The sequence below is a fragment of the Zingiber officinale genome, chromosome 4B, assembly GCF_018446385.1.
Source record: "Zingiber officinale cultivar Zhangliang chromosome 4B, Zo_v1.1, whole genome shotgun sequence".
In the NCBI taxonomy this organism is placed as follows: Eukaryota; Viridiplantae; Streptophyta; class Magnoliopsida; order Zingiberales; family Zingiberaceae; genus Zingiber; species Zingiber officinale.
The window spans coordinates 64,115,667-64,137,595 of NC_055993.1; the positions used below are offsets into that span (position 1 = coordinate 64,115,667).

The window sequence follows — 21,929 nt, forward strand, 5'->3', positions numbered from 1 at the left end:
GCCCTCCCTGCTAACTCTAAGGGACGGGGCTACGATACTCCATGTACAAATTTTTCTTTTTAAAACAGCGGAAGACTTAAAATAATTTTCTTAGTTTAATAAAAACTTTTCTTTTGTTTTTCTTTTCATCAAATCTGAACTACACTATCATGGCATCAATAACATGATATCAAAATTAGTAGAAACATAACATCAAGTCACACATACGGTACTACAATTCATGATACCAAAGCATAGTTCTTTAAAAGTTTTTAAAGCATGTTCTTATTTGGTTGCCTAGCCACTGCCACACACATCTCCTGGCCTCTCCTGCTGCTCCTTTAGCTCATCCAGCTTTTTCCTTTATCTGTGGTACAAGGAAAGTAAGCTATGAGCACTCATGGCTCAGTAAGTTCCTTTCCTACTCACTAAAATCGAAAATCATCACATGATCAAAGAATGTCTCAACATAACATGATCTCAACTAGTCATAGCATAACATATCATACTCTTTAAGCATATCATGCAACATAACAAAATCATAACTAGTCATGGCATATCATCTCTTAAAGCATAGCATGAAACATAACATAATCATATCTAATCATGGCATATCATAGTATTATCATAAGGTGGCATGGCATATCAAGCTCTTAAAGCATAGCATGAAACATAACATAATCATATCTAATCATGGCATATCATAAATCATAGCATCATCACAACATGATCATAAGGTATATGCAATATGATTTTGAAAACATGTATCCGAAAAACATGTATATGGCTCATGATCTTTAAAACCATTTCTTCTTACATATATACTTGAACATAATATCAACATAATCAGGGCCCCGGCTTGTACCACACATAGATAAATCACGTAGATATGCGCGCTTCCTAAGTATATCCAAGGTAGCGAGTCTTGAATCATACTAGGAACTAGGTCCGGATCACACAGCCATAGACCTAGGGGCGTACTAAGGAGCCCATTCCTTTGTTTTTACTAGCCTGGATCACACAGCCAAAGGCCTAGGGGCTGATTAGGAGCCCACCCTTGGTACAAGCCTTACAAAGTAAAGTAGCATGTATAAAAATGCATCATTTAGTCACATAGCATATCATACAAGTATGCATCACTTAGGCATATATTATGTCATAAAAGTATGCATCACTTAGGCATACATCATATCATAAATAGTATGCATCACTTAGGCATACATCATGTCATAAAAAGTATGCATCACTTAGGCATACATCATGTCATAAAAAAGTATGCATCACTTAGGCATACATCATGTCATAAAAGCATGCATATTTTCACCACATAGCATATCATGAGAGCATGCATATTTTAGGCACATAGCATATCATCAAAGCATGCATATTTCTATCCACATAGCATATCATAAAAGCATGCATATTTTAAGCACATAGCATATCATCAAAGCATGCATATTTCTATCCACATAGCATATCATGAAAGCATGCATATTTTAAGCACATAGCATATCATCAAAGCATGCATATTTCTATCCAAATAGCATATTATAAAAGCATGCATATTTTAAGCACATAGCATATCATCAAAGCATGCATATTTCTATCCACATATCATATCATGGAAAGTATAAATCACAATCATACCTGTTTAAGCATAAGGGTGTATCATGTGATTATACTATCATAAGAAACATGGTAACATAGTTAGCTTGGGTTCTAAGCTTCCTAATCCCTTGGGTTCTTATCATGGTCGAACCCCCTTTAGATCTCAATTTAGGTAAAAACAACCTCCAAGCATGTGGAACCTAAATTATCATCACATCAATTTCATAGGAAGCATTATAAGCATGATTAACTTGGTTTCTAAGTTCTCCAAGTCCCTAAACTTCATGTGGTCGAACCCTATCAGGTGTGAAACAAGGTCCCAATGTCATGAAAGCATGGAAACCTTAAACCATATTTATAGCATTTTTTTCCAAGTAACATAGTAAGCATATTTGAGCTAGTTCCTAAGTTCTTCAAGCCCTTAACATATGTCATGGTCGAAATTTAACAAGTATTCATTAGGGATAAAAGCAAGCATACAAGCATGTGAACTTGAACTAACATCATGTATAAATTCATAATAAGGCATCATACAATGGGTATGGTCGAAACTTACCCTAGCCTCATTTTAGGTCATTAAACAACATATAGCATGAGAACTTTGGCTTTCTACTTATCATATTTCATGTAGAGTGACATGAGCATATTTAATTTTTGTTCTAGGGTTTCTAGGGCATCTATCCCTTCATGGCCGAAACATATAATGGTCCATTTAGGTCATGGAAAAATTATACAAGCATGTGACACAATCAACATATTATCATATTTCCATAAGAAGCATTTTTAACACATTTGGTTTCAATTCTAAGGCCTCTAGGTCATTTAAACCCTACTTGGCCGAGACTCATCAGTGTTTAAATTTGTTTCAAATAGCCTAAAAGCATAGGAAGTCATACAAGTTTCATAGCATGTATAAAGACAAGCATAATAAACATACATGTGAATTGTGTCTTAGGCTTCCTAGGTTTCTTTCCTTTTTCTTTTATTTTCCTCATGGCCGAAACCTACCAATCTCTAAACTAGGTTTTAAGTGGCCTAAAGCATGGAAAACCTAAGTAAGTTTCATGGCAAAAATTACTAAGAACATCATATACAAATTTGGTTCATAAACAAGCTAGGACCCTTGTGATCTTACATGTCATATATCATGTAACTAAATTCTCTATACCCTAATTAAGCATGAGAGCATTAAACAACTTTCATATCTTAATATCACAGAGGTCTTGAGCATGTTAAAATTTTGTTTAAGCTTTTCTAAGCTATCCATCTTATCATGGCCGAAAATCTTAATGAAGAGTTCATGAATTTCTAGCAATATTCGACATGCAATTCTTTAAGAGAACTCTATATTCTATCATATAAACATGGTTACCTAAATTTAAAGGTCTTCCTAACCCCAAGCTCTTTTCTTGGCCGAAACATATGAGTGGATTTCTTTTGGTTCCAAGTAACTTTCAAGCAAGAAAAACCAATAAAAGACCCTTAGTAAATCATGGAGGGAATCTTGTACTAGTTTGGTTAAACAATGATTTCCCTAACCTCTTTAAAATATTTTTGGCCGAAATTCTAGGGTTAGATACTCCTCTGACCAAGCATCATATAGGTATAAAAACATGAAGGAAAACCTTCCTACATAGCATAGAAAAATATCATGAAATGAGGACTTGTTTAAACCTTCCTAGATTTGAATTAAAACTCTTCTTTGGCCGAATTTTTCTTAAATTCTATTCTAGGTTTTCTAATCCTCATAACATCCGAAAAGTACGTAAAACGCCTTGTACCACAGGTGAGGGGAAGCTTACATCCTTTTCGCTTGTGGATCTAAGGTGTGGTGATGGAAGAAGTAGCCTCTTCTTCTAGTTCCCTTCCCTTGATTCCCTTGCTAAGTCCTCCTTGTATCTTAGGCTTTCTTAGGAGAAAACCTTGGCTTGAGGCCGAAGATGGAGGAGAGGGGACTGAGGTTCTCGGTGAGGGAGAGGAGAGAATGAGAGAAATGAGAGAAAAATAAAATCTTCTCTTTACATATTCTCTTTTATGTTAAGGGGGAAGAGGTAGCAAACTTGGTTTTTGCTTTCCTTCTCCCTTAGCCCTTTTTTCCATTTTTTCTTTTTATTTTATTTATTTATTTGTTCTTATCATTCATGATGAAACAAGGGGGAATGAATCCCCTTAATGTTCCTCTTTAAGTCACGGCAAAAAGAGAGAGGAAGAGGGAGAGAAAAGAAGGAAGGCAAGTTGCCTTTCTCTTGTTCTTTTCTTGTTTTCTTTTGGCTAGCTTTTACTCTCATCCTTATCATGAGTTTCCCTCCTTTGCTATCAATATATTATTCCTATCCCAACTGGTTATTACCCATTAATCTTCTCATTTACATCATGAGAGGTTCAAGGTTCAATCCTTGACCATTCCCTATTTTTATTTCTTTTTATTTCTTTTTGGTTCAACATTCTACTAATATTTTTCTAAGGTAAATTCATCATTCTCATATTTCTCTTAAAAGCTTAGTGGGTGTTACAGATGATGCTCCACATCATCATGGTTACTTAAGTGAGATGCCACCTCATGGGAGTTAACAAGAGTTGTGACTCTTGGTATCCCATGGAGGTTAACACCTCCACTAAAGTGGCCAGCCACTTTGATTTCATGTGAAGAGTTTCATTTTTTTGTGGTAACTCTCATCTTCTTCCTCTCTAGCTTTCTTCTTGCTCTCCCTCTTCTCCATTACTGATCTCTAAGGTTGCTAGCACATCCTTAGAGATTTTTCTCCATCTCTTGCTTGTGTGGATACACATAGAGAAGTGTCTACTTTGACACTTTCGAGATCCGGCGAACCGAGGACGAGCGGGATTGCGAAGGGCTTCGCATCAAGGGTAAAAATCTCTTAACATATAGTTCTAGTGTAGATCTATAGGTTGGTAAACTCGTACTCGTAATTTTGTTTTCGAAAGTTTTATCTTCGCACGGATCCGATGGCGGGGGTTTCGGGGTTTCCGCGACGCGAAAAAGTGATTTTCGCGGCCCGAAAAACCCAACAGTGGTATCAGAGCCACGTGCGAAGACTTGTACGAGTTTAATTTGATTTTTTATGAAAAATATAGGTTCTGTGATATTCTGTAATTTTATAATATTTAGAGTTTTTATGGGTATTTTTCTCGTAAAAGCGAAGCACAAGTGTCTCGACACTTGTAAGCTTCGACTACCGAGAAGTTTTTTCCAAAACGGCAAGGTTTCTCCCCAAATATTTTTGGGACAGCGGGCTAAGGCGCTATTGGATCGATAAGGGACACTCACGATGGTTAGGTCACGGGTAGGGGCGCTGCCCCTGGCCCCGCAAGGGGATTCGTTCCGCGATTGCGCCCGAAAATCGCTAAACGGGGCCGCCGAGAATTTTTTACTCGTAAAAATTGTAAAAATTGGTATTAAAATTGCAAAAAATTATAGAAAATATATAATTTAGAATTATGTATAATTTGTGATAGTCATGGCCCAAAAAGACCCAATTGGATTGGTATATTTTGTGTTGTAATTCATAATACGGCCTGCGTGCCGTCATGTGATTGTGTGTGCTGTATTTTTGATACACGACCTGCGCGTCGTTCCTTTCTCTTTTATTCTTGTTGTAAATTAGTTTAGACTCGAATGTAACTCGAGTTTCAAAATTTTAATGTACAAAATTGAAGCCGTGGAAGGTCCACTCGAGACGGAGTTACGAGGAGGGCGCGAGCAACACAAGGTGGTCAAAGGGAGGAGCTTGAGAAGCTGTTGACCCTAGGTTGACCATCCGATCTTCTCATTGGCTTGAGAAGATCATAGTAGGGTCATGACTAATCACAAATTAATTTAATTAATTGCTTGTGTATATGTGATGCATGATTAAGTAATTAATTAGTGCCTAACGATTAGATTAGATCTAAGTCGTGCACATGATGCACCCCACGATTAGATTAGATCTAAATCGAGTATATGATACGCATCATCGTTTAGATTAGATCTAAATCACGTCAACTCTAATGCCTACCGTGTCATGATACCTATCACTACCTCGATCACATGTGTTGTTGAATCTGCCAAAGCAGAGCAACACATATTATCTTGGTAGGGTACGGAGGGACAATCTTGGTCCTGCTTATCAACGCATGGGTGAGTACAAACTCAATTAGATTGAGTATTCCTAGTTAACTCGGTTGGATCGAGTATAACTATAGGCATTCTTCCAATGGTTGGAAAGATAGGACATAAATCACATTTATATTAATTCTTGGGCGTATTAGCCAAAGCTAACTCAAGTTTTAATATAACTGCGGATAATGATCCTATAAACAAGAGTTGCATAGAGATGTAATTGGTAAATCGTTACCTACCGATCGTACTAAATCTTGGGCATATTAGCCAAAGCTAACTCAAGGGTTAGTATGATGTGGATCTTGTCCCACATGAATTATAGAATTCAGTGGGAGCATCATTTAGTTAAAGGCCTAATTAAATGATTTAAAAGAATATGATATTTATTTTCTGCATTTTTCTGTTGTAGAATTGCCATGACGTCAAACACGAACAACTTCTCTCTGCGTTCTGTCCTTAAGAAGGACAAGCTCAACGGAGTAAATTTCCTGGACTGGTATAGGAATTTGAGAAACGTTCTCACTCAAGAACGTAAACTGTACGTTCTGGAGCAGCCCATTCCGGAGGCACCTCTTGCCACTGCCATGCGAGCTGCCCAAGATGCTTATAAGAAGCATCAAGATGATGCATTAGATGTATCATGTCTTATGCTCGCAACCATGAACTCTGAGCTTCAGAAGCAAAATGAGTTGATGACTGCTTATGATATAGTTGAACATCTTCGTCAACTGTATCAAGGACAAGCAGGGCACTGGAAGAGGAACTTCACAGGATACCTGGAAGATCTTAAGAAGAAGAGAAATAAGATTTCTACTTCAGGTATAAATGTTATAGAAGTCAACCTCTCTATTTCTTCATCGTGGGTATTAGATACCAGATGTGCTTCTCACATTTGTACTAATGTACAAGCGCTAAGAAATAGCAGAGCATTGACAAAGGGTGAGATAGACCTACGAGTAGGCAATGGAGCACGGGTTGCTGCTGTTACTGTAGGAACTTACTATCTATCTCTACCCTCTGGGCTTGTACTAGAATTAGATGAATGTTGTTATGTGCCTGCCTTGACTAAGGACATTATATCAGTTTCTTGTTTAGACAAGAAAGGTTTCTCTTTTATTATAAAGGACAAATGTTGTTCTGTTTGTTTAAAAGATATGTTCTATTGTAGTGCACCTCTGATGAACGGACTCTACATTCTAGACCTTGAAAGCCCTATCTATAACATAAATACCAAGAGGTTCAAGTCAAATGACTTGAATCAAACCTATCTCTGGCACTGTCGCTTAGGTCATATAAATGACAAGCGCTTATCCCAGCTCCATAAGGATGGTTTGCTGGACTCATTTGATTTTGAATCTTATGAGATGTGCGAGTCATGCCTACTAGGCAAAATGACCAAGACTCCCTTTAGTGGGCACAGTGAGAGAGCGACTGACTTGTTAGGTCTTATACATAGTGATGTATGTGGCCCTTTCAATGTCGCTGCTAGAGGCGGTTATAGGTACTTCATCACATTTACTGATGACTTCAGTATATATGGTTATGTGTACTTGATGACACATAAGTCAGAATCCTTTGAAAAGTTCAAAGAATTCAAGAATGAAGTACATAACCAGTTTGGCAAGAGTATTAAGATACTTCAATCAGATCGAGGTGGAGAATACCTTAGCCATGAGTTTCGTGACTACTTAGCTGAGTGTGGGATTCTATCCCAACTCACTCCTCCTGGAACACCACAGTGGAATGGTGTATCCGAAAGGAGGAATCGTACCCTATTAGATATGGTACGATCTATGATGAGTCACACAGATCTTCTGACATACCTTTGGGGCTATGCTCTAGACACGGCAGCTTTTATACTCAACCGAGTTCCATCCAAGGTCATGATAAAGACATCATATAGGATATGGACTGGGAGAGATGCCCAGGTGTCTTTCATGAGGATTTGGGGTTGTGAGGCTTACGTTCGACGTCAAGTCTCAGACAAGTTAGGACCCAAATCCGACAAATGCTACTTTATTGGATATCCCAAGGAAACTAAGGGATATTACTTCTACATTCCTAGTCAACACAAGGTAGTTGTGGCAAAGACTGAGGTCTTTCTAGAAAGGGACTTTGTTTCTAGAAAGACTAGTGGGAGCACGTTCGATCTTGAAGAAGTTCAAGATGTGAACAATAGCACTGAAGCCTCGATGGAAGTTGAACTGGAACCACAAAGTGTTGTGGATGATGTTGTTCCACAAGGAGTTGAGGAACAACAACCAGTTCAAGTAGACATACCTCTTCGCAGGTCTGATAGGGTACGTCGTCAGCCTAAGAGATACTCATTTCTCTTGTCTGACCATGATGACGTTGTGCTCATAGAGGATGAGCCTACCACCTATCAGGAAGCTGTGATGAGACCAGATTCTGAGAAATGGCTAGAGGCCAAGAGATCCGAGATGGAATCCATGTACACCAACCAAGTATGGACTTTGGTTGATCCACCTGAAGGGGTAAGGTGTAAGTGGGTCTTTAAGAGAAAGACTGACATGGATGGACTTATCTATAAGGGTCGCTTGGTAGCTATAGGTTTCAAGCAGATTCATGGTATTGACTATGATGAAACCTTTTCTCCAGTAGCGATGTTTAAGTCCATTCGGATCATGCTTGCTATTGCAGCTTACCATGACTATGAGATATGGCAGATGGATGTCAACACCACGTTTCTGAATGGAAACCTACTCGAGGATGTGTACATGACACAACCTGAGGGTTTTGTAGATCTACAGCATACTAGCAGAGTATGCAAGCTGCATAGGTCCATTTATGGACTAAAGCAAGCTTCTCGGAGCTAGAATCTTCGATTCGATGATGCAATAAAACAGTTTGTTTTCATCAAGAACGAAGATGAGCCTTGTGTCTACAAGAAGGTTGTAGGGGATATAGTTGTCTTCCTCATATTGTATGTGGATAACATACTACTCATTGGGAAGGGCATCCCTTTGCTTCAGTCTGTCAAGACCTGGCTAGGGAGTTGCTTCTACATGAAGGACTTAGGTGAGGCATCCCGCATTCTAGGGATACAGATCTATAGAGATAGATCTAAGAGATTGCTTGGCCTAAGTCAGAGTACATATATTGACAAGGTACTCCTTCGATTTGCCATGCAGAACTCCAAGAAGGGATTTCTGCCGATGTCACATGGCATGAGTCTTTCGAAGACTCAAGGTCCCTCTTCTAGAGAGGAGAGAGACCGCATGGATCAGATCCCTTATGCCTCTGTCATAGGATCTATCATGTACGTCATGCTATGTACTCGACCTGATGTCTCGTATGCTTTGAGCATGACCAGCAGATACCAGTCAGATCCAGGTGAAAGTCACTGGATAGCGGTCAAGAATATTCTTAAGTACTTAAGAAGGACTAAAGAATATTTCTTGATATATGGAGGCAATGATGAGCTAGCTGTAAAGGGTTACAGTGATGCTAGCTTCCAGACCGATCAGGATGATTATCGATCGCAGTCAGGGTTCGTATTTAGCATAAATGGTGGTGCTGTGAACTGGAAGAGTTCGAAGCAGGACACAGTAGCTAATTCTACGATAGATGCCGAGTACATTGCTGCATCAGAGGCAGCAAAGGAGGCAGTTTGGTTCCGCAAGTTCATCACTGAACTTGGGGTGGTTCCCAGTATCGCTGACCCTATTGAGCTCTATTGTGACAACAATGGAGCTATAGCACAGGCGAAGGAACCTCGCTCACACCAGCGGACCAAACACATACTACGGCGCTTCCATCTCATTTGAGAGATTATCGAGATAGGAGATGTGAAGATTTGTAGAGTACCCATAGAGGCTAACATCGCAGATCCCTTGACCAAGGCTTTGGCACAGAGGAAGCATGATGGTCACACTAGGTCATTGGGGCTTAGAGCCTACATTGATTGGCACTAGTGCTAGTGGGAGATTGTTAGTTAGAGCCCTAGAGCCAATCATTTGATGATTGTATTATGGACTTATTGTATCATATTCTTATATAAATAAAGGCATTTGTTTTGGTTATTATACCTACCTGTATTGGTGCCAAATAAACTAAGTATAATAGCGTCCTTGAGTAGAAGGTTCTCACCTATATCAATCGGTTAGTTGAACCGATAGTGAGATGAGATAGGGAACACTACTCTTAATCATTTCTAGTCGAGTATTAACATTCAGAGACAATGTTAATGCAATAAGACTAGCATGTAGGTCAACTCGATGACTTGATCTCACAAGTCATGGATATAGAGATATCAAGTTGACACATGGGTATGCATTGGAGAATGTATACTGAATGACCCGCCATGAGAAAGTATCGTGGATCATTATATGAGTGTCATATACTTTCTCATGTGGCTATTAGTATGACTACTAGTCCTTGGACCTGAAATCACCATGGATCCCTACATAAGGAGTTATGTACTTTGGTTTCGTCAAACGTCACCCGTAACTGGGTGGACTATAAAGGCGATTACTGGGTATGTAACGAATTATGCAGTGAGATGTGAGTGATGTAGATGGGATCTATCCCTCCTATATGACGGGAGCGACATCGATATTCTTGATAGAGTGAGACCACGAAGTGCATGGTCATGCCCAAATGAGTCAATATGAGATATTGAGCTCATTTGATTTAGTGAGTCTACTTGGAGTTCAAGATTTAGTTTGATCAGAGGATGACACGGTCTATGCCTTACATTGATCAATCTAGATGTCTAGAATAGAAGGACACTTGTCATATATTGTGAGGAGTCACAAGGTGATGTTGGATCTCAACATTCTTGTAACTTGGGTAGTAATGATGTGTTGCTAGATACCGCTCATTACTTATGCTTCTAAAGGGGTTTATGAGCATTGCCAACGTTATAAGAACCTATAGGGTCACACACAAAGGGCAATTAGATGGAGATTAGGTTCATTTGATGAACCTAAAGGATTAGGTTCATGTGATGAACCAAATTGGATTAAAAGTAATCCAAATTATTCTAATTGAGTTGGACTCAATTTGGTTCATGTGTTAAGTGAGTCTAATTTGGACTTAGACTCGTTGAATCAATTTAATTCAATGAATAGAGATTCATTAAATTAAAATTGACTTGAACCAATGGTTAGATTTGATCAACCATGGGAGAGAAGTGGTCAAGTTTGACTTGACTTGAGAGGAAGATGAAGAGTCAAGTTTGACTTGACTTTATGCCACCTCATTGGTGAGTTGGCATTGAGTGGACCAATGATGATGCTCCACATCATCATGGTTACTTAAGTGAGATGCCACCTCATGGGAGTTACCAAGAGTTGTGACTCTTGGTATCCCATGGAGGTTACAACCTCCACTAAAGTGGCCAGCCACTTTGATTTCATGTGAAGAGTTTCATTTTTTTGTGGTAACTCCCATCTTCTTCCTCTCTAGCTTTCTTCTTGCTCTCCCTCTCCTCCATTACTGATCTCTAAGGTTGCTAGCACATCCTTAGAGATTTTTCTCCATCTCTTGCTTGTGTGGATACACATAGAAAAGTGTCTACTTTGACACTTTCGAGATCCGGCGAACCAAGGACGAGCAGGATTGCGAAGGGCTTCGCATCAAGGGTAAAAATCTCTTAACATATAGTTCTAGTGTAGATCTATAGGTTGGTAAACTAGTACTCGTAATTTTGTTTTCGAAAGTTTTATCTTCGCACTGATCCGATGGCGGGGGTTTCGGGGTTTCCGCGACGCGAAAAAGCGGTTTTCGCGGCCCGAAAAACCCAACACCTAGGACAATAGAAATCTACTCCATAAGTTGAAGATCTATAATCCAAGAGCTTAAATATATAAGAATTTCAATAACCCTTGAGGAAGGGAAGAAAAACTTATCCTTGATGTCGAGTGAAGCCCTCGAACAAGATCTTGGAGTGCTAATGAGGATGGAGCAGCAAGATAGCCTTGGATCGCCCAGATGATGCCTCTGAGTGCAAGGATATGACCTAGATGGTCCCTTCTCGCCTCCAAGCTCCCCCCCCCCCCTCCCTAGCTAGGAGATGAAGTGCCCTTTTTAAAGAGGTGAGGCACGAGGTGGTCGTGTCTAAAGACACGGGGTGGCCGTGTCTAAAGACACAACCTAAATGTTGCTTGGGCATCTGGCTGTGCCATTTGGCATAGCCAAAGCCAACTTGTCTCAGGCATAAGTTGCCTGGTCGTGCCATTTGGCATGACCATTTTTAAGTTCAGCTTCTTGGCGATGCCATAAGGCACAGCCAAAACCAACTTGGCTCTATCCCCAAAGCAAGGTCATGCCATTTAACACGACCAAAGCAAGGCTACTCTACTTTTCTGCCTCTGGACCGTGCCATTTGGCAGGGCCATTTCTTCAAAACTGCTCTTCAGGTACATGATTGTGCCTCAAGGCAGGTCCAAGACTAAATTGGCTCTGGAGAAAGGCATGGGAAACTCCTGGCCATGCTCTGAGGCAAGGCTAGGACCATTTCTTCACTGGTCCTCTCCTTGGTCATGTTTCAAGGCACAACCTCTTCCTTCATTTCCTCTTTTGGCCATGTTTCAAGGCATGGTCAGCCCCAATTTACCTCTGAAATGACTTGGGCACTCCAATCCTTACTTTTTTTTTCTCTCCTCAATGTAGACAAGGTTGGATCATGGTCTTCTCAATTGATCTTATTTTGCATTTTTAATATCCTTTTCTACTCCAAACTACTCCTGAAAGTGAAAACAAACACCTAGCAAATCTATGGGCGTAAAATAGTAATTATGCTGAAATATGATAAAAAAAAAAGGTGCAAAAGTATAGATCACAGGAAATGAATACAAAAAGATGTGCATTAAATAATAAAAAATAACATATATAATGTATGGACATCAAGCATTAGAGATGCTTTCGATCATCTGGAGGCACTTCAGCTACTATTCATCTTAGACATCTCCAGTCAATTTGAAGTGCCTAAAGCCTCATTTGTGATAGCTTATATGTTGTTCATCTGAGGCGTCTCTGAGGCACCTCGAGTCTTTAAGTTGACTTCTGAATTAACTATTTTTAGACTCCGCTCACTTGGATGATGCTCCAGTCATCCAGATTTAAGTTCACCTGAACCTAACTCTGACTTTCTTCTCGAGCAGGCTTCCTCCTAGCTTCTCGTCCCTCGAATGCGCTACACACATACTTCTCTCTCCACCAATGTACTCCTCTGCAGCACCTCATCCTTGAAATGCACCAAGCATGTCAACTCTCTTCCTGTGTCTTTCTTCTTGTACGCTGCATCTTTTGCTCGACTTCTTATGATCCTAAGTCTCTTCACCCTCAAACATAAGACATTAAATACATAGGACCTAAATTAACTCGGTTGATCACATCAAAACTAACCCAAGGTACTTACAATCTCTCCATTTTTGATGTGCATCAACCCAACTTAAGATTAGGGTAAACAAACCAAAAATAATTTTAAAAAAATCAATTTTGCAATAAAGTCCAAGCAAAATGTTACAACCAATCTCTTCTCTCATAATTTCTCCTCCTTTGATCACATCAAAAATAGAGTATATAAAATGAGAGAAAATAGAAAAAATCTAAACAAATCTCTTAGGAGTTGTACATATAGTAAGCAAGTTTATATATTTTTCAAATATATGAATTTCTAGGATTTAAAACTATAATTTCCAAAAAAAAATGAAAATTATTTTTAACCTTCAAAATATTTTGAAACTTATTGTCAATGTAAAACATAAACAATCTGATCATAAGAAAAAATTTCACAAGAAAATGATTTTCCTTACAGTGAAAAAATAATTTCATTTATAGAATTAGAAATTTTTGAAATTAGATACTTAAAAATAGATTTCAATGTTAAAATAACTTGCTAACTTTTTTTAGCATTCAAAATGTAATGTTTATCTACATAAAAAATTGATTTTTTTTAAAAAAATTTAATATCAAGTAAATATTTTGGTAAAGAATTTATAAAAAGAATTTTATATTGATCAAAAAATTCTAAAAATATTTTTGCTAACAGATAACATTTTTGTCTATCACAATTTTTTTAAAAATGAATTAAAATCAGACAGAATGCTTGCAAAAAATTATTTCCACGTACATACTAAATTTCTAGCAATTAAAAAAAAATCTAATAGGCTAAAATAGATTTAGGAATCCAAAATAAATTTCTACCCATTGAATTTATTAAGTATTTTGGTGGAATATCATTTTTGATATTTTTACAATTTCACCCTATGATTTCTAATATTCTAATTAAGTCCTCCATAATATCTAAAATTATTTTCTAAGACATATGAGATTGAACATGTAAAATCTTTTTTTGATTTTAATTTTTCTATTTGTTCAACTAATTTTCCATTTTCACCCTTAAGTTTATCAAAATCTTTCTTTAAGCATGCATTTTCTATTTTATTTTCCAAGTCAATGTTAATTTTTTTTAGATTCACATACTTGGTTCATAATTTACATAATGATCTACTTAGCATTTTTATTGCATATATAATTGGTCAGAAGGTAAGAGTCGTACCTCACTCACAGTGTTGGACTCATAGGTGGGCGCTCCCCCTTCATCGATACTCTCTGCTGAGGTGTCTTCGTCGTTTAATTCTTGATGACTAACCATTAGTGCTAGTTCGGTGTATTCTTCTTTCTCAGACTTAAATTCATGTTACTTTTAGGTTCTTTTGTTTGGATCTTATCCCTTTCTCCTTTTCTTTTTCTTTCTTCTTCAATCTGGAGTAGTTGTTCTTGATATGCCCATCTTCAATACAGTTGTAGCACCTTACTATTATCTTCTTCTGAAGTAGTTTCGTTGCCTGTTTCTTATCAAAGTTGTTAGTTTTAAAGAATTTATTGAACTTTCTTACCATATATGCTTCTTCGTTTTCATTGAGAGATGACTCTGAATCTGGTTCGGTCTTCATGTCTTTTAGTACTAAATTCGGACTTGACTTCTCTTCATTTCTTGAGCCTGCTCATCTGGACACATGTAATTCGAAAGTAGAAAAATAACTCTTCTAAAGCACTTGCCTCTAAGTGTTTTAAGATGTAGTAGACATCACTATTAATATCCACTCTTGGGTTCTTGGAAAAGCATTGAATATATATCAAAGAGAATCCCAATTTGAAATTGTTTCTCCAAGGTTGGTCAATCAAGTGATCATCCCTTTGATCTTTACATGCAGTTAAGCTACCTTCTTTCCCTTTTCCATCCAGAGGTTTGTTAATTGATTTCGAAGGATGTCCTGTCTTGCTAGTTTAGTCTCTGATGTTCCTTCATGAAACTCCAGGAACTTTTCCCAAAGTTCTTCAGGGTCATAGGCGCCAATCTAGTTGACTTCTAGGAGCGAAAGTACGCTTAGCAGATGGAACTCTACTTTTCGTTGGCCACAAAATCAGCCTACTGCTTTTTGTTCCATGGATGCTCTTCCTTTTCTTCTCTATTCTCATCCCTAGGTGCTTCAAAATCATATTTGATTATTAGCAATATATCAAAATATGTTTTAAAAAATACCTCCAGATGGTGCTTCCAAAGCATGAACTCTCCCTCAAATTTCGGTGGATGAATGTTTGATCCGACCATCTTCTTGTTGATTCAGTTAGCAGCTAGTCATTCTAAAATGATTGGGCTCTAATACCACTTGTTAGATTGGGTGGACTGACTAGAGTGAGGTGAATAGCCTACAATTTGAAATTACACTTATCTTGCTACTTACTTAGGAAGAACACACTTTATTAATTAAAAATAAATAATAAAAGTATAAAGTAAGAGGCAGAGGATTACTTGGTTATAACATAAATGGTTGTTAAGCCAAGACAAGTGGAAGCACTAGCAAACTCCTTCGACAATGTCAGAGGCAGAAAAGCCCCTTACAGCAGTTTGAAGTTTAGAAATGAAGTGTAGAAATGAGTACATGGTGTGTTATTGAACTCCTAGCTCTAGAGTATTATTTATAACCCTCTATGCAAAAGTTATCATTGTTAGCATAGCATTGGAGGCAAATCTAATGACATCCAAGGCACCTCCAATGAGATTGAATCTCATCCGCATCGCAATAGCTCCTTAACGATTCTACGGCATTAGAGACACCTTTGATCATCTTGAGGTGTCTCGGCTACTGTTCATCTGAGGTGTCTCTAGTCCATTGGAGGCCCCTCAAGCCCAATTTGCAACAGCTTATCTGTTGTGCATCCGAAGCGCCTCCAATCAACTGAGGCACCTCGAATCTTCAAGTTAACTTCTGAATTGACCATTTTCAGACTCTACACACATGGGTGATGCTCCGATCGTCCGAAGTTGAGCTCACACAAACTCAACTATGACCTTCTCCTCGAGCAGACTTCTTGTCCCTCAGATGCACCGCACACATCCTTCTCGCTCCACCAGTATAGTCTTCTACAGCTCCTCATCTCTCAAATGCATTGAGCTCGTCGACTTTCTTTCTGTGTCATCATTCTGGCTCGTTGCATTTTCTGATTGGCTTCTTGTAATCTAAAGTCTCTGCGCACTTAGATATAAGACATGAAATACATAAGGTCTAATTTAACTCGATTTATCATATCAAAACTAACTTGAGATACTTACATGGGTACTCGGACTAGTCCAAATGGCCAGAAAGGGTCCTGACACCCAGAACAAGATATGGTTGAGTTGAATAAAGCGCGGCTGAGTCAGATTAGATGAGGGCAGCATCCAGGGGCCTGAGGCTCATCCAGGTGCCTGAAAAGACTTTATAATGGTACCCTCGATCAAAGCATTTAGATCAACAATTCCACACTTCTACTCTTCGTCTCTGCCCTCGGAAAAGATCTCGAAGCTCTGCTCATGCGACCAAGGAAGCGCCAAGAGGAGTACGTGAAACTCGGGAGCTTCCAAACTGGCTTTCATCAAGTTGTTTATAATTATTTAAGTACATGCACTTTATTCTTAATATCTTTGTTTATACTTAAACTATAAGATGGATTTCTCCACCTCTAAAAAATTTCTGAAAATGAAACTACTAATTGATGGGCATCACCCATACTGTTAGTTAAAGCCCTAGAGCCAATCGTATGATGATTGTTGTATAAACTCATTGTATCATATTCCTATGTATATAAAGGCATTTGTTTTGGTTATTATACTTACTTCTATTGGTACCAAATAACTAAGTATAATAGCGTCCTTGAGTAGAAGGTTCTTATCTATATCAATCGATTGGTTGAATCGATAGTGAGATGATATAGAGAACACTACTCTTAATCATTCCTAGTCAAGTATTAACATTCAGGGACAATGTTAATGCGATGAGACTAGCATGTAGGTCAATTCGATGACTTGATCTCACAAGTCATGGATATAGAGATATCAAGTTGACACATGAGTATGCATTGGAGAATGTATACTGAATGACCCACCATGAGAAACAATCATGGATCGTTATATGAGTGTCATATACTTTCTCATGTGGCTATTAGTATGACTATTAGTCTTTGGACCTGAAGTCACCATGGTTATATGAGTGTCAAACGTCACCCGTAACTGGGTGGACTATAAAGGCGATTACTGGGTATGTAACAAATTATGCGAAGGGATGTGAGTGATGTAGATGGGATCTATCCCTCCAATATAACAGGAGTGACATCATTATTCTTGATAGAGTGAGACCACTAAGTGCATGGTCATGCCCAAATTAGTCAATATGAGATATTGAGCTCATTTGATTATAGTGAGTCTACTTGGAGTTGAAGATTTAGATTGATCAGAGGATGACACCGTCTATGCCTCAAATTGATCAATCTAGATGTCAAAGATAGAAGGACATTGTCATATATTGTGAAGAGTCACAATTAGTAGTCACAAGGTGATGTTGGATCTCAACATTCTTGTAACTTGAGTAATAGTGATGTGTTGCTAGATACCGCTCATTACTTATGCTTCTAAATGAGTTTAGGAGCATCGCCAACGTTACAAGAATCTATAGGGTCACACACAAAGGGCAATTAGATGGAGATTAGGTTCATATGATGAACCAAGAGGATTAGGTTCATGTGATGAACCAAATTGGATTAAGAGTAATCCTAATTAAACTAATTGAGTTGGACTCAATTTGATTCATGTGTTAAATGAGTTTAATTAAATTTGGATTCATTGAGTCAATTTAATTCAATGGATATAGATTCATTAAATTAAATTGGTTTGAATCAAATGGTTAGATTTGATCAACCATGGGAGAGAAGAGGTCAAGTTTGACTTGACTTGAGAAAGGAAGATGAAAGGTCAAGTTTGACTTGACTAATGCCACCTCATTTGTGAGTTGGCATAGAGTGGGCCAATGATGATGTTCCACATCATCAAGGATAGTACATGTGTGTGTCACCTCATGAGAGAGATCAAGAGTTGTGACTCTTGGTATTCCATGGAGTTTAAAAACCCCTCTTGAAGTGGCCGGCCACTTTAGTGGTGTTGAATGTTTTGTATGCTCATTACTCCTTCTTCTTCCTCCTTTCATCTTCTTCTCTCCCTCTCCTCCACCTTGGCCGAAACCTTCAAGAGTGCTAGCACACTCTAAGGTTTCTTCTCCATTTTTTGCTCGTGTGGATACACATAGAGGGGTGTTCACTTGACACCCTTGAGATCCGACAAATTTTGGACGAGTGGGATAAGCGAAGGGCTTCGCATCAAAGGTATAACTTCTCTACCATGTAGATATAGTGTAGATCTAGGATTAGAAAATATGTACACGAAAATTTTAATCTTCGCACGGATCCGGTGGCATGGAACTTCGAAGTTTTCGCAATGCAAAAAGTGATTTTTGCGACCCGAAAGTCCCAACACATACTTAGGCCAACAAAATGTGTTTCACTATTTTTATCGACCAATAGAAATCATGAGCTAGTGGACCCTTACTGTTCATATAATGAACCAACAAAATGACTACTTTGGCCAACCATAGCAATGTGGTTGACTTGTAAAATCTACTCTTTTTGGTTGTTGGGAGTGGTGAGACTTTATACAACTGATTATATCATTAAAACAAAATTTATAAACTCAGCTAGCTCTAAGGGTGATCAATTCAGTCCTATAAAATTTTTTTACCAGCCGTAAGAGTAATCGATTTGGTTGTGTACCCCAAATGGGAAGCGCCCGCAGCGGACAGTTCAGAAACCTAATATCCTTTGGTTGCGTACTCTATTTGGAGAAAAAATTCTTACAAATTCACTATAGCTGGGGATCGAACTATGAATACTTGGTGATGACCTGAATATTTTACCACTATATCATAACCTCGGGGACAACTAGTTATATCATAGAGAGGCTAGAGGATGTTGAATAGCCAATCATTTATTTCTTGTTTGATTCTGCATTCCAAGTTAGTGCGAGGGAATATGAAGAGAAAAAAACAAACGAAGAGAAAGCAATAAAGCAAACTAAATAAGAGCTTTTAACATGGTTCAGATGGTCCCTACTTTTCGACTTGTAATCTTTTGGTGGATCATCCCTTGCAAATTAAACTATTATCTTTTTCCCTTCTCGATACGAAACCTCTTACACACTTTTCTTATACTCAGTAAGTATTTAGTACAAGTAAAAGAACTTACAGAATGAGAACAAGGAAAACCAAATATACTGATCTTAAGAATGATAAAGTAATATCTTTCAGTAATCTTGTCGTGGCTCCATATACACTACCAGGTCTTCTATACCTAAAGGCTTTGCTTTTAGGATTTCATTCTTTTGTCTAACATATCCTCCTTTATTTACTAGGACTTCAATCCCCCAAATATATGATTCTTGACCTACTTAGTCTCCACTCATAGGATTTCATTCTTTTGTCTAACATATCCTCCTTTATTTACTACTTTATTTACTAGGACTTCAATCCACCAAATATATGATTCTTGACCTCTCCACTCATAGATATTTAGACTCCGACTTATTTGAACTTCCACAATCTAGTTCTCAATGTCCTTGGACTTCGAGTATCGCATCTATAATATATCTTAAACAATCTTGCACTTGCACATTTAATTTGATGCGAGAGATCACAATATCTCCCTAACATTAACTATTCCCAGACATTAAAATTAAATTCTTAGATGTATGATTGCACCAGTGTATTCGTGCATTCATCATGCCCGTGGACCTTGCTCATGTTCAAACTAATGCCTTTCTTGGGAAATTAAGGGTCAACCTTTCATCACTCAAATATTTTTTAATATTAACTTCATATTTATCTAAGAAATTAATTTATAATGGTCTACTTATAAAATAATTTTTGATCATGTCTCTTTTCGACTGACTGCATACGAAAACCAATCTTCTACAAGTTAGTAGAGTTTGCTTTTTAAACCACATAAAAATTAAAATATAAAAGGCCTGAATATAGGAGCCTATGGAATTAACTTGAATTGACCAAATACAAGGAAAACTTATGTATGGTTAATACTAGTAAGAAACGATCCTATATACTAATTCACCAACAATTTTTTTAAATGATGGGCAACAAATTAATTTTCTATCATTTAGAATTCTATTACATGAATGAAATATATAAGGCAAAAAACTTACAAAATTATATGGGTAACTTCAGTATTTTTATATATCACTTTTTTTTTTTTATCTCCCTCGTTATCTTCAACCCAAATAATCAAGATAGTAGAGTAGAATAATTTAAGGGAATACAGTGCAAGAACATTTGTCAAATTTGAAACGCTTTTATTAGTGCATGCAGTAACCAAAGAGAAGATCTGAAGTCAGACAAATAGATTGAGTCCAATTTGTTATTGAGAAAACAAAGAACAAGATTCCTTTCTCTCGAACAGCATGATCTAAGCCATTATATAACGAATAAATCTATCAAGAAGCGAGTTTTTAACACATATTCCCCCCTCTTCGTTAATCATATTGTTGTTCCTTCTTCTTTGCAAAGAGTCCAGCAATTAAAGGCAACAGCTGCTGCTTCTTCTTCTTGTTCTTCTTCTTCATCACCGAGCCTTGCCTCTCCAGCAACACTTGTTCCTCTAGAACCACCGGCGGATCGGCAAATGTAACGCACCTCCTCTTCTGAAACTCCACCGAGTGATTGTTGACGTTCTCCACCTCGATCTCCACCTCGATGTCTTTGATCCTCTTCTCATGATCATCTTCAGCTTTAAGTTGCGCAAGCTCTAATTTTGTGTTCTCGAGTTCTGCGTGAAGCGAGGAGAGGTAACACTTCAATTGGGAACGCTCTTCATTAGCCTTATCTAATTTATGCTTTGCCTCTTCTAATTCCGCTATTACTGAGGTCAGACGCGTGCGTTCGTGATCGTTCTTGCTTGCTGTACTGGCGTGAAACTGTTGGGATTTTCGTTGATATATAATGTATACACGCAGGCATTAATAATTAAACACACTATAAAGAAAAGATCAAAAAAAAAAAGGTAATGAATCAAAGAAAACCTGATTAAGACGGTTTGCATAGATCTCACCGACCAAAACCTTTTCTCCAAAGAGCATGATGGCTTCCTTCACCGACGCAAATGGGGCACTCGTATCGATCTCCGCCATAGCTCCAACACCTCTTTGATGCTCACCTCCATTGCTCCCCATAATGCTGCGAATTAAATTGCCACAATCGATGTAGTAATGGGGGGATTTAATTTATATGAGTAGAGTAGGAAGATGTTGTGGGAGACGACAAGTATGGTGTAGTGGAAGATTTGGTTAAGGATGAGGTCGATTACTTCGCGTCCACTTCACTGTTATTCTCTCACATGGAATGGTTATGGTGGGGAGAGAAAGAGATGGATCAACTGTGCTTGTGTGTGCCAATTAATTTGGCGAAAGAAATATTAAAGATAAAAGATTTAATTTCTAGTATACAATTATTTCAAATAGGACTTTTACTCAACCGCTTAATTAAGTTTATAAAATATCCATTTCACATATAATAATTTTTAAAATAACCAAATAATATATGGGATATCTATTTTACCCTTTGTCCACGTCGTCTCCTTGTCCACATCGCCGTCCACCTCAAGTACTCATCTGAAGTAAGAAAACGCATCCCGACTCACTTTAATTTCGTGAACTCCCGCTTTTGTTAAAACCCAATCCTGAACTCTAACTCCTCCCCTCCTGACATCGTCTTCTCCCTGTTTTCTCTTATTTTCAAAAACACAATCTCCAACCCCTCCCGAACTTAGTCGTCTACTCATTCTCGTCGTTCAGCGTTTCACCAGCAAAGTCATGTATCAC

The 21,929-nt window shown here is 38.0% G+C and overlaps 1 protein-coding gene across 1 annotated transcript; it reads right to left on the minus strand.

The window, feature by feature from the left end:
* Nucleotides 1–20,384: 20,384 nt before the first annotated feature.
* On the minus strand, nucleotides 20,385–21,451 carry LOC121977573 (WEB family protein At3g51220-like). Its single transcript, XM_042530071.1, has 2 exons — nucleotides 21,132–21,451; nucleotides 20,385–21,026 (listed from the first exon to the last, which is right to left on the minus strand). The coding sequence occupies exons 1-2, from the start codon at nucleotides 21,279–21,281 to the stop codon at nucleotides 20,586–20,588; spliced, it is 591 nt and encodes a 196-aa protein (XP_042386005.1). The 5' UTR covers nucleotides 21,282–21,451; the 3' UTR covers nucleotides 20,385–20,585.
* Between the last annotated feature and the right edge of the window lie 478 nt (nucleotides 21,452–21,929).